The sequence below is a fragment of the Ictalurus punctatus genome, chromosome 11, assembly GCF_001660625.3.
Source record: "Ictalurus punctatus breed USDA103 chromosome 11, Coco_2.0, whole genome shotgun sequence".
Taxonomy (NCBI): Eukaryota; Metazoa; Chordata; class Actinopteri; order Siluriformes; family Ictaluridae; genus Ictalurus; species Ictalurus punctatus.
The window spans coordinates 21424678-21437801 of NC_030426.2; the positions used below are offsets into that span (position 1 = coordinate 21424678).

Sequence of the window (13124 nt, forward strand, 5' to 3'; positions counted from 1 at the left end):
CTAATAACCCAGACACAAAATCTGTTTGTCCCAGGTGCCCATGCTGATGATTTGTCCCACTCTTAAACTGTAACAATCATTGTTTATACGTTTGCTGCAGTACCAGAGTGAATATAGAGTAAATCCATTCACAGGATCAGGATTTAAAATATTCAGCTGATGCACACTGTTTACCTGGTTAAATCAAGGAGACAAACCCCTTCTGCTTACAGAGAAATAATTAAGAACTTTATTTGGTTAAAAAAAAAAAAAAGAAATGTGATAAATAAGGAAATTTTTTTTTTTTTTTTTTTTTTTTAAAGACGTTCAAATGTTTTATACTACTTACAACATATTGAAAGCACAAAACAATCTCTCAAATAAGGTCCTTCAGACATCATGGATGCGGTGTATAAACTTTAGAAAACTGAAATGATAGTGTAATAGTGTTTACACAGATACAGAGAGTACATTAGAAATAAATAAATCAGTCTTACATTTCCCCTTGAAGCGTGTGCTCAACCGGAACCGTATACAAAATATAAATAGCTATCAAATACAAAAATAAGCACAAATTTTCTTACAAAGAACTTTTTTGTTTTTTTTGGAATAATACGAAAAAAGGAAGTTTTCCCAATTAACTCATGTGGAAAAAGATGCAGCGTCAAACAGCTTGTAGTAGAACGTGACAGATTTAGTTTGTTTACAGACTTTAACTTAAAGAACTAAAAAATATTGTATTACGCAAGAACGATAAAAGGAATTAGGTATTTAAATAGCTCTGTTAAAGCAGTCTGAGATCACTGGCCACTAATATCACGGACAGGAATTTTCCTGTGTGTCTGGATTTGACTGAGCAATATGAAATGAATTTGTGTCTCACTGTTATCTAGGATCCTGATCCTACACCGAGGAACACAATCATTACAAAGACAGCTTACATGAAACTTTGGGCTGCTTATAGTATGTTGCTTTGGGGTATGAATTAGATCAGAATAGCAACCAAAAGCATTGATTTCTTCTAAATAAATCCCTGAAATGCAGCTAAACCTATCTGCAACTTCTGCTCTCCTTCTCTGAATGCCTTAAACAGCCGCTGCCGTGAGAAACTCCACCTCGGTCTTCGGCTTTTTCGCCGGTCTCTCCAAATCCTCCTCGCCCTCCCTCTGTCGTCTAACTGTGTCCGTGTTCGAGCTGCTGACGTTGGGATCGGGGCTGGAATGGACCTGTGTGTCTGATGTGCTACGATCCGAGCCACACGAGGACGCGAGATCGACAGGGCGGGAATCTGCACCTGTAGTGTGGACACAAATAAAACACGGTCAAGGATGTCTAATCGTCTGAAGAGATAGATAGAGAGAGAGAGAGAGAGAGAGAGAGAGAGAGAAAGAGCAAGAGAGCGTGAGAGAGAGCGAGCGAGAATGCAAGAGAGAGAGTGAGAGAGAGAGAAAGAGAGCCAGTGAGAGAAACCACTGTGTTTTCAGTCTACTTTAAAGTGACACGTAGCATTTCAGTAAGAGAGTGTTATTTGTGCAGTTTGAAACTGAATCCATTTCTCTCCGATTCAGTCTTTGGGAAACAGACGAACAGGAGAGGAAAGTATAGTTTCTACAACACTCGTTCGTACCTATTAGTCATTTTGCAGAGTCTATATGAATTTGACTTCATTTGGGTTTGTAATGTGCAAATTGTGGACCAAAAAAAGTTTACTCTGATTGAATTTAAACAGTTATACTGCACATGTGAAAATGTCCTAGGCGAGTAATTTTGCATTATTTGTGCAGTATATTACAAATAAAACACTCGGGGACGTGCTGTTATGTGAAAATAATCCGTGTCAGGTTGGTGTGATGTGGAGCAACATGAAGCAGTTATTATAACCACCCAGAAGTTGATCGTTTTCATACAACAGCACGTACAGTGGTATTTCATTCCTCCTCTACCTCAGCAATTTACCAGCGATAAAAACATATTTTTTAGTAACTGTTTGACAACGTGTCATACTTTTCATCTGTTGTTCCTACGTATAATTCCCTCACCAGCCTGTCTTTTACCTCTCTTTAGAAATGAATGAGACGGGGAAAAAACCCCTGCTTGTTACAGAGAAACAGGAAAGAGCAAATTCCTCGGTCCTGAACACTTTCCCGTGGTGGAAATTTTGCTGAATGTTACGAGGTGCTGACGCTGGAGTCTCCTTCCATAAACGTTAAATAACGGTCTGCTTACAGAAGACTTCACCATAACAAAGAGCATACGTTTTCTGTGTTAAATTAGATTATGTGGAGCCTTACCGGTCCCTGTATAAATTATTACTATAGAAACGCATACGAACGAGTACGTTATACACATAAACCTGCGATTCGCCTTACAGCCAACACCGTTTTAATCAACACCAACTGACCAATCAGAAATGAGAATGCAATAGCTCTGTTGTATAAGAAAAGTTAAACATCAGTCTAACCGTTGTGTGTCGTTCTACTGCCTTTACTATCTAACTGGCGGCCGCTGCAGTTGGAAGCTCCTGCAGGAGCAGCGTCTGCTCGGCTGAGCGCTGTGCTCTCCGTCTCAGCCAGCGTCTGCTCTGTGGAGTCCCTGAACACAGACACACACACACACACACACATCAACTGTACAGTCTGGACATGCTGTGAAAAGCAACTGTATTAAGCAGTGACTGATATCCACACTCATCATCAAACTCTTTAGCCGAGTTTGTACGTATGCAAAATAATCAAATGTGCTTCGACTGTATGCTGCTTTGTGCAGAAGATGGAAATACATTAAAAAAATATATATATATACTGTTTGTTCTAAATTAGCATATAAAACCTGGATCACTTCTATTAGTGAGACTTCTGTGCTAAGGCAGTGTTTACAGGAACAAACGCATTCGTAAAGCAAAGATACCACAAATAATTCCTTATAGCTCAGAGAAGCTTAGCAAAAGCCAAGCACATCTCATTAGAACAGAAATGAACATACTAGTCAAAAAGAAGTGTGTCAAACATTGTGTAGATATGTCTATTACGGCTAGAAGAGTTTCCATTTGCTTTATCATCTGAAAGTTTAACGATTCGACGGTAATTCTGTTTGCGTGTGAAATCTACACTATAAATAAATCATACACAATTACTGCGCTGGAAAGGAAATGGAATAACGAAGGAAACTGAAGTAAAAAGAAATGAATAAAATAGCAGATGAAATGACTTTTGACATTCTTGAATAAAAATACAATGGTATCACAAAACAATCCCGAGGTCTAGTAAAATATGTTAAATTCGCCTATATCCTTGTATCATATACCTTTTTTTTTTTTTTACTGTTTGCTTTTATTCGTTTAACTAATTGATTTATTTTGAGATTTCACTAAAATGTATTTTATGGACAGTACAGAAGGGAGACTTACGCGACACAGGGGTGGAGATCAGGTTTTCTCCTCCAGAGTTTTATCTGTTGTACACAGAAATAATAAGCTGAGATGCACCTTTACTGATAACAGTTCGATCTTTAATATACAAAATTCAGCAAACAGATCTAGTTCTCTTCTGGACTGGTTTAATATAATATGTAAAACAAGAACAACAACTGTAATCGTCTCAAACTAAGTGTCAGGTTCAGACATGTACGGCACATAAACTTTATTTATTTATTTTTTTTATGAATTGAAATTGTAACTGCATTTACGTTACTTTTACTGCAAAAATAATTAACAAAGAAATGAAGTGCATTTCTCATTTAAACCAAAATGTTCTGTCAAAATACAGTGCTGTGAAGAGGTCTTGGGTACCTAGTGATCACAAAAAAATTGTAAACTGAAAATATTTAATATTTACTTTATATACACTACCAGTCAAAGTGTTCCTCGTGGTCTTGAAAACCTTTTGATCTGAAGGTGTGTGATTAAATGTTTGAAATCGGTGTTGTAGACAAAAATATAGTTGTGCCGACATATTCATTTCCTGCATTACAAAACTAATTAAAATATTATTTTAAACCGACGACTTGGAGTGAAATATTCTGAAAAGCAGTCCATAAGAGTGCAGCGTCGGTGTGAACTCCTTTAATGCTGTTTAAAAAACATCTCAGGGAAATTCCACAAGAAATCGGGTGAGAAAACGGCAAGAATACATTTCTGGAAATTCTAGGCAATAAGGGTGTCTACTTTGAAGATGCTAAAATTTATGATTAAATTATTTTGATTTATTTTTGATTTTTTTTATCACAACATAATTCCCATAGATCCATTTGTGACTTTATTATTATTCTAAAATATCGTGTGGGAAGGGGGATTATAAAACATAAAGAATGAATGTGTCTAAACTTTTGACTGGTAGTGTATACACATTTTTTTGTTTAACGTAATTTTTTTTGTCAATTTATTCATTAGTAAAATATCTATATATTGAACAGTAAAGTGCAGAACAGCCAATTAAAAAAAATGGAGTCAAATCATAATTTTCCTTGGCATTTAAAACAAAATATATTCTCTCAAATACACGGGTAGGTTGCTTCAGCCTTCTTGGAGAACTTACTACAGTTCTTTTGACGTGGAAGATTAAATCCCAGAGCACCTTGATGATTTTTTTTTTGCCATAAAATTGGTCTATCACTTACTGTGGTCCATTCCTTGTTGAAACATGCCAGTCCATTGCAGGACATTGTGCACACACACACACTCATACCTAGAGTAGCCGGTTCACCTACTGGCATGTTTTTGGAAGGTGGGATGACACCAGAGAACCGCCACAGAGACAGTAACCTGAGCTCAGGATTGTGAAGCTGTGAACCGTCAGCACTACCCGCTGTGCCGCTCTGAAGTGGCATCACCGTATGCCAACTATAGAAAGCTTTGCAAACTCACCTTATCGGCTTGCATGGAGTTACAGTCGTTTCCATAAACATCATCCCCTTGCTCAAATTCATGTCTTTCCTCTTCTGTCCACACTGGCAGCTCATCTGAAGTGAAAGAGAGTCATTAATAAAATCCTGTGTATAATGTTTCCTGAGTGCATCGCTGCTCCCGTTCACTTTAATAACAAACAGAGTGGACACAGTGACACTCTAATACAGCTGTCCTGCTTAATGTCTTCAATCCTAACCATTTCAGTTCCACACATGAAAGTAAAACCTTAGACGCTTACCTTTAACAGGCTTGGGGTTAAACTCCAGTCTTTTTAAAGCTTCTTCTTTATTAAAATTGCATTTGATCAACTCGTAGAGAGCCTGTAATACAGACAGTAATCAACAGTTTCAGCAACAGAGCATATGGACGGACAGTTTCCTTATACGAGTATACGATTTGACACGGAGTCACCTCCTCGTCGTCTTTGATTACAGGCATCTCTGGGACGGCATCCACTCCGGTCTGCTCTCCGACCCGCTTGGAAGCTTCAGCTAAAAATTCAACCACTTCGTTTTCTGGCAGCAACTCCGGATTCCACAGAAGCTGATCCTCGTTCTCGTATACTAGGATTGCAAAAAAAAAAAAAAAAAAAAAAGTGCACGAAGCGATAGGAACGTTCTGTGATCTTCAAGTACACTGCAAACAAAAAATAAGGTCTTAGCAAGCAGAAATATCCTGAATAATAATAATAATAATAATAATAATAATAATAATAATCTGTGCTTGTTATAATACGCTTCTATAATAACGGCTCATTCACAGGGACTTGTGTGTTGGATGCGTCATGTAAATGGATTTTTAAAATGTGCAGCTGTTGATATGGTGAAGGTTTCTGTGAAGAGGCTTTTTATTTAACGTTTCTGGTAAGGAGTCTCCAGTGTCAGCACTTTAAAACAGACGGAGATAAAGCTGTAATGTTACGTTTTCCAACAAGGGAAAGAATTCAGGATGGAAGGCTTTGAGGTTTCTGATTTATTGTGGTTATCTGAATTGAATTGAATTGAATTTTTTTTTTTATTTATCAAGAACACTAAGTTGCATTTTCAGTCCTATGGGAATTATGTTGTGATAAAAAAAAAATCCAAAATAAATCAAAATAATTTAGTATTTTAGCATCTTCAAAGTAGACGCCCTTTTTGCCAAGAATTTCCAGAAATGTATTCTTGGCATTTTCTCGACCGATTTCTTGAGGAATTTCCCCGAGATGCTTTTTAAACAGTATTAAAGGCGTTCACACCGACGCCGGACTCTTATCGGCTGCTTTTCGGGATATTTCGCTCCGAGTCGTCCGTTTAAAATAATATTTTTTTGTAAATAAAATGTTAGTTTTCTGATGAAAGAAATGAATATGTCGGCACGGTTATATTTTTGTCTACAACACCGATTGAAAACCTTTAATCACACACCTTCAGATAAAAATGTTTTTAAGATCATGTGAAACATTTCAGTCGAGTGTCCACAAACGTTTGACGGGTAGTGTGTATAAAATGTACATGACAGAACTAACTTGTTTTGCAGACATTCCACAACATTAAATCTAACTAGAAACTGATTTTTTTTTTTTTTTTTTAAGTATGACCTTACTTAATAGATTATAATAAAAATGTCTGTTTTTTATTTTCACTGGATAAGCTGAATAAAAATAAGGTGAATTTTTTTTTTTTAGATACACACGTCATATAGTAACGTCTAAATAATCTCAAATTGAATGTCAGTACAGTTGAACAGTCGAAGGCACTGGACTCGAGGTTCCTTTCCTTCTTGAAATGAATCTCAAAATGAGAAATATTACGGTCCATATTTAAGGTTTTAACTGCTAAAAGGAAATTCTTGAAACAGTTTGAAACTTTAAACAGTCTCGAATGATTCCTGTTCAATTTAGCATTGCTCTCTTACCTTTTTCATTGTCTTTATATTTGCACAGCTCAGTCGGTGTCTCAGCCTGGTACATTGGCCCAACCTTCACTTCCTGTTTATCCAAAAATAATTCCTATTCGTTTGACTACATGACTATAATTAATATTCAGTTGTAAGTTTAGGAAGTTTGAAACATCACCTTCTTCCACTCTTCAGATGGAACGTAATCTTCATCCTCGGATTCGTCGGCATCACCTGGGAATCAAAAACGGCCATTTAACACACGGTGTAGTGTTCGTTAGAAGCCTGATGTGTATTTGCTTCAGGTAATGAAATGTGAACTAAACATACCATCAAAGTAGCTGCACGGTTCAGAGCAGAGGAGCTGAGTGGTGCCGTATGTCCTGCTGGGGTCAGGAGACTCCTCACTGGACAATCTCTGGTCCTCGTCGTCTCTGTCCTCCTTATGTAAACAAGCACACAGAAGAGGAAAACTAGTGATGACCTTCACACTGGTACATGACGTCAAGATGCTTCATTTAGGTTCTAACCTTGTTTGTCTTTACATTCCCATGGGCACTGCTGCTCTGGTCATTCTCTGAAACATCCTGTTCTTCAGGTGCTTCATCCTCTGAGTCTGCTGAATCTGCCGCACCGTACCCATACATTTTTAACAGCTCCTGAAGGGGCATCTCGCCTTCCTGAAACAAACCAGGCACATACAGGAAGAAGAAAAATACTCAATTGAGAATGACGTCATATAAATTTTTATGATGGTTTATGTTAGTTTATTATAAATCTCATTTCTAATCACTGTAAATTTCTTTAAGCATTACAGAAGATCCACCCTTCAAGGTTCATGGTCATACTTCCTGTTCAGAACCAGTCAAACCCAAAGCCTCTACATTGCAGTCAGGTTCAGAATCGCGTCTATTAAACGCTACGCAACTCACTCGAGTGAGGTCGTCTATCTCTGAGCTGAAGTTGGTCTCTCCTTCCAGCATCTCCTCCTCCTCCATCGTCTGCTCGTCATCAAAGTCATGGACCAGCATGTCCGCGGTGGGCTCAAAATCCCCGTCCTCATCCTGCACGCCTGAAACACAGTCAGGTTTAACAAGATGGTTCTGGATGGCATTCTGTATAAAACATCTATTTGTTAGTAATTATTTAGCCTAATGAGAAATTATGAAGTGCTTATTATTAACTGACTATTATTAGGTCATTCAAAACAGAAAGTGAATTCAATCGTCAAGTTAAAACATGGACTATATGAGTGAGATCTTATTGAAGGAATATGAAATTATTTGGCTGATTACTGTAAATAATTAGGACTGTGGATCGTTACCTTTGGTACTTGCTCCACTTATTGAGAGCTGGAAAAGAATAAACCCAAAATGTTAACTGCTGATAAAGTACAGATAATCTGTCTTTCAGTAATCAGCATTGAACAGCATTCAGATACATTCCCGTGCACTAGGTGGTGCCAATCACTCACTTTGTACATACTCACTTTACTAGTACCCAAAGTATTCAGAGTTGGCTTTTTGATATTTACCTGGTGAAAGTTATGGGTTAAGAGTGTGCTTAAGTCAAATTTCTCGATTTTCCTTGAGTAGAACAGCAGGAGACCGTGTTTTTCAAAAGCATCTAGCTCACTGACTTTAAACACAAGCACTTGCCTTTAAGCCCAGAAAAATTCAGGGTTAAGAAAATGCGCAGTAGTGTAAGAGGAATAAAAGACTTCAAGGTGTTAGTGGGTTACTTGAAAAGAATCCATTTTCGAGTATCAGGGTGGTAACAGATGCACGTCATCTGTTAATTCACTACATTTGATCATAAACATAATCTACATGTAATACACTGTGCTCAAATACTGTATATGGTAGGGCTGAGCGATATATATATATATATCTCGATGTAATATCAATATCATTATAAATGATTACATGATACATTTTTCTGACATATTGTTAGTATGATGAAATTTTTAAAATGTTTTTTAAATACTTACAAATTAAATGGTACTAAATGGATGCCTTTGATTTGATGAAAGGTGAAGAATTGAGGGGCTAAATATTACTGACAAGGGAAGGTTACTTTTATGTACATACACACAGAGAGAGATCGTAAATATCGTAGGTCTAATAAATGACTGAGCTTGTTATTTCTCACTACTTTAACTAAAAGCGCCGAAATAGCTCAGTTGGGAGAGCGTTAGACTGAAGATCTGAAGGTCCCTGGTTCGATCCCGGGTTTCGGCAGCTGAAGGGGAACACTTTTAATTTTAAACACGGGTATAATTAAAGTTCAGGGTTGAACATATTCTCGAGAGAATAATTTATAATCCGTATAACGACTGTGTGTGTATAAATTATACTATATGCGAGCTAGGGAAATGGTCTGGTGTTCACATGGATGAAGCGCGTTTAGTTCTCAGATAGCGGACAGGACTATTTATATTGGATCAGACTGCGGTCTAATCTCAAATGGCTTGTCATGCACTATATGGGGTGAAATTAAACAACTCCATGTGCAGCAAAAAATTTGGGATTCAATCCTGAAAATAAACTAGGTGTGAATGTAAACACACGTGATTTATTTATATATCAACATTGACTAGTGACATGATGCGGAATCACGATCTGAAATAATCCACGAAAACGTTTTTTGCGTTTTTTTTCTTCTTGGTTTGTTTGTTTTTATTTCAAACATAACGAGCAAGGTAACCGTGTTTAATTTTCTTACACAGTGTTTTTTTCTTTTTAATGTCTATGGTTGCAGTCACAACTAGCGGCTAACGCTAGCTACAGCCAAACACGCAGAAAACATCCTAATGCTCGTGTTTTGGTTTTGTTTCTTTTTAAACTTTAAAACTGTTATTTACAGCTAAATAAATTACATTTAAATGAAAGCGAATTAAAGTAGATCTGCAGTGCAACAGGTTCAACACAACCCGTTCATTTGCGCGGTGTTTACAGTTAGCCAGCTAACCCTAGCTGATTCAGTCAGTATTAACGGTTATTTAAAAAAAAAAAAAAAAAAATCTAACGTTGCATACTAACCCACAAGATAGTATACTACAATCATGCACGCGCACCCATTAGTGTTGATTGGTTCGCACTATTTCAGCGTACTGTTTAGTACAGTAGTAGTGATGGTGTTTTATAAAAGCTATCTGGCTAACTATGGGAGGGAAAGGAAAAAAAAAAGTTTGCTAATAAAGCGACCCGACTGAATACGTTTGCATTCGAAGTGGAAGTATATATTAACTCCGAGACAAACAAACAGCTCAGAAAGCTATTGCCACTGTCAACAGTTCTGCAGGTCTACTTGCTTTGTAAAGTGTTTGTTTGTTTATTTTTTTTATTTTTATTTTTTATAAGCGTGATTTCTTTCTTACCTCCGCCATTATTGATTATTGTGCGTGAACCAGTGAAGGACGCAGCAGCCACAGCAGCGCGCGCGCGGGATAGCTATTCAAAATAAAAGTCTGGTTCAATAAATAAATAAATAAATAAATAAGAAATACGTCTGAAACCAAAGCAAGACTCGTTCAGAACCAAATAAATGGTGCATTATATCTCCTGGTGTTTAAACCTGAGGTACACGTCTTGTCTTGTATTATACATCTGAATAACACACGTTATTCAGAAGCCAGGCTGTGATTTACAAAGGGAGACCAAACCCAGGTGTACATTTAGTACAATAATTACCTGTAAACTTTATTATTAAGGGTTCAAGCGAATAGATCAATATAAAAATTATTCTCAAAAGGAGTTACTAACCCTTTAATATTCTAATTACCATTAGTATAAAGGAATGTTTATACACATTTCTAAGATATTTGGGGACCTTATACCTGATTCCAGATGGAAGTATTACAAATTCTGAGTTAAGTGTGTGTGTGGAGTCAAATACAACCCTTGTTGCTCTTCTGTGTATTGCCAGCAAATACAGCTTATCAAGCTGCTGCTGGCATCCTATTATTTTTCCTGCAGTTCTCACTATCCTCTGCAACTTATTTTAATTCCTCACTCCTAAGTTACCAAACCAGGCTGTAATATTAAACATTAAAATACTCTCAACATGACTTTTCTATACCATTTCCAAAAACGGACTGACTAACATCAAAACTCTTAAGTTTACACAGAAGAAATAACCTTTGACTTGCTTTCCTTAAAATATTGTCTACCTTCTCAAAAAAAAAAAAAAAACAACTAAAACTTGTATCCAAATACGTTCCTAAATATTAAAAACTTTCCACAATCTCAACAACCTGATCATTTAACTTCAGTTTCCCTAACACATGTTGTTCACCAGAATTAACATTGAAAATCATCTTTTTTGTTTTCCTTGCATTTATGTGCAAGGCACTCAGTGTACACCAGTCTTCAAGAACAAGCACATTTTTAAGATATGTTTGCTTGCTCATTACTTGATTTTTTAGAACAAAGTTGCACCAGAACCATATCATCAGCATACTTAAACAGACCAGCTGAATTACTCTTAATTTGTAGCTTATTGGTGTATATGGAGAATAAGAGTGGTGACAACACACAACCCTGTGGTATTTAAAACCAATCCATTTGAAAATATGCCATTCATAAAAACTCTCTGATCCAATGCACCAAAGCAGAATTTATATTCACATTATACAGACGTGATAGAAAGAAATGAACCTGCATTGTATTAAAAGCTGAGGAGAAATAAATACAAAGTGTCCGTGCATAAGATTTAGAGTCCTGGACATGCTTTAAAATAAAATCAATTAAAGTAATTGTGGCATCTTCTGTCCCCTTGTGTGGTCTATATGCAAACTGCAATGAATCTAAAATCTTAGTCACTGAAGACATAACATGTTTACTTACAATTCTTTCCATACATTTTGCCAGGACAGAAGTCAATGCAACTGGTCTAAAATTCTCAAGTAGTGTTTCCCCTGATGCTTAATGGATAGGTATTATTGTAGATATTTTCCACATATGTGATACTGTGATACTGCTCATTTAGTAATATCTGAAATAACTGTGTAAGAGGCCCTTTGAGTTGTTCTGAACAAGCTTTTAAAACCCTCCCTCTTAAGCCATCAGGGCCTGGGGCTTTATTAATATTAATACAAGCTAAACATGCAGCCATGTCCTGTTCTAACAACAAGGGTGGACCTAACGGAATTTGCTGAAGAACCTCTTCACTCTTCATTTTAGCATCCAAAAGATCAATGCTACCATAAAATGATTGCATTCATTAACAAGTCTTCAAGTTGCACTTCTTGTTGTGCCCCCTCTCTCCCCATCATTACATGCAATCCTTCCCATGCTTGTTTTACATTTCCTAAGTAAAATTTCTGTTCAACTCTATTCTTAAAATTCATTTAGGCTATCCGTACTTTACTTCTAAATTCCTTCTCTTTGTCTTTAACTCCCACAGTATTTCCCTGAATAAAAGATATGATGCAGCACCCCTGGGGCAGAGAGGGTTGAGGGCCTTGCTCAGGGGCCCAGCGGTGGTAGCTTGGTAGTGCTAGGATTTGAACCTGCGACCTTCTGATCAGTAACCCAGAGCCTTAACTGCCAAGCCTACACTGCCCCCCAATTTTGAACAATTTTGGCCACATAAGTTACTAGTAATAACTCTTAAAGAGAATGAGCACTTTTCATCAAACTTGGTATGCTTTCTTATGCAAGGCCTCACTCTGAGCTCACTTGACACAAATTGCGGAGTTTGGCCACTTGGTGGCGCTATAATAGTAAAAAAAAAAAAACTTTTAAATGGCTGTATAAATGCTGTGTATATGATTGTATTTTATCTGATTTTTCAGAGATACACATGTTCTTTGTAAACTATATTAGGTCTCCTGATTCTAAACAAATTTGCCTCTAGGATCACTGCTGTCGATCAAATCGTTCGTTAAATATTTAAAAAAACATTTTGCGAACTAGTCCTAAGTCTTTCGCTCAGCTGAAATAAAACTATTCCATGACAATTCTTTGGACACCTTAGATCAATAGTTATATATATCTATAAATAAATAAATTATTTTTTTTTAAAAAAGTTGAGGTTTTGATTTAGCCTAGCAAGCGCATATCAAAAGGTTGAAGTGGGCGTGGCCACTTTTGCTTAAATGGCTATAACTCTTGAAAGGAATGAGATATTTTCACCAAACTCATATGTATGTATGTTTGAATGTATGTATGAGTTAAATCGTTTCCTCATAGAAGGGTCTTATAGCAACCGAGATAGCCTCATAATCGCAGGTGCAACCTTTGTCCAATATTTCATATTGCGTTGCCCAGTTACTGTTCAAATATACGCAGAGTCCATCACCAATTGACTTTGCCGCTGCTCTGTTGCCCACACCCTCCAGGTGTCGACAGGTTGTCCAAAA

At 36.9% G+C, this 13124-nt stretch overlaps 1 protein-coding gene and 1 non-coding gene across 3 annotated transcripts; one reads left to right on the forward strand and one right to left on the reverse strand.

The window, feature by feature from the left end:
• Positions 1-200: 200 nt before the first annotated feature.
• mier1a (mesoderm induction early response 1a, transcriptional regulator) lies at positions 201-10211 on the reverse strand. Of its 2 annotated transcripts, none has more exons than XM_017480413.3 (13): positions 10140-10211; positions 8085-8112; positions 7693-7832; positions 7291-7440; positions 7091-7199; positions 6939-6994; positions 6779-6851; positions 5294-5445; positions 5121-5202; positions 4841-4935; positions 3386-3429; positions 2441-2571; positions 201-1273 (listed from the first exon to the last, which is right to left on the reverse strand). In XM_017480413.3, exons 1-13 carry the CDS (start codon positions 10146-10148, stop codon positions 1065-1067), a joined length of 1278 nt encoding a protein of 425 aa, XP_017335902.1. In that variant the 5' UTR covers positions 10149-10211; the 3' UTR covers positions 201-1064. The 2 variants fall into 2 exon arrangements, with proteins under 2 accessions (XP_017335902.1, XP_017335901.1); XM_017480412.3 differs by having other exon boundaries at positions 7091-7202.
• trnaf-gaa (transfer RNA phenylalanine (anticodon GAA)) lies at positions 8928-9000 on the forward strand. The gene has a single exon. It is a non-coding gene; the product is annotated as a tRNA-Phe (tRNA).
• Positions 10212-13124: the final 2913 nt, after the last annotated feature.

Coding starts and splice junctions, on each gene's coding strand:
- mier1a (XM_017480412.3), bottom strand. Junction 7,203..7,290: donor GGAATGTAAAGACAAACAAG/GTTAGAACCTAA, acceptor TGTTTACATAAG/GAGGACAGAGACGACGAGGA. Junction 4,936..5,120: donor TAACCCCAAGCCTGTTAAAG/GTAAGCGTCTAA, acceptor CTTTCACTTCAG/ATGAGCTGCCAGTGTGGACA.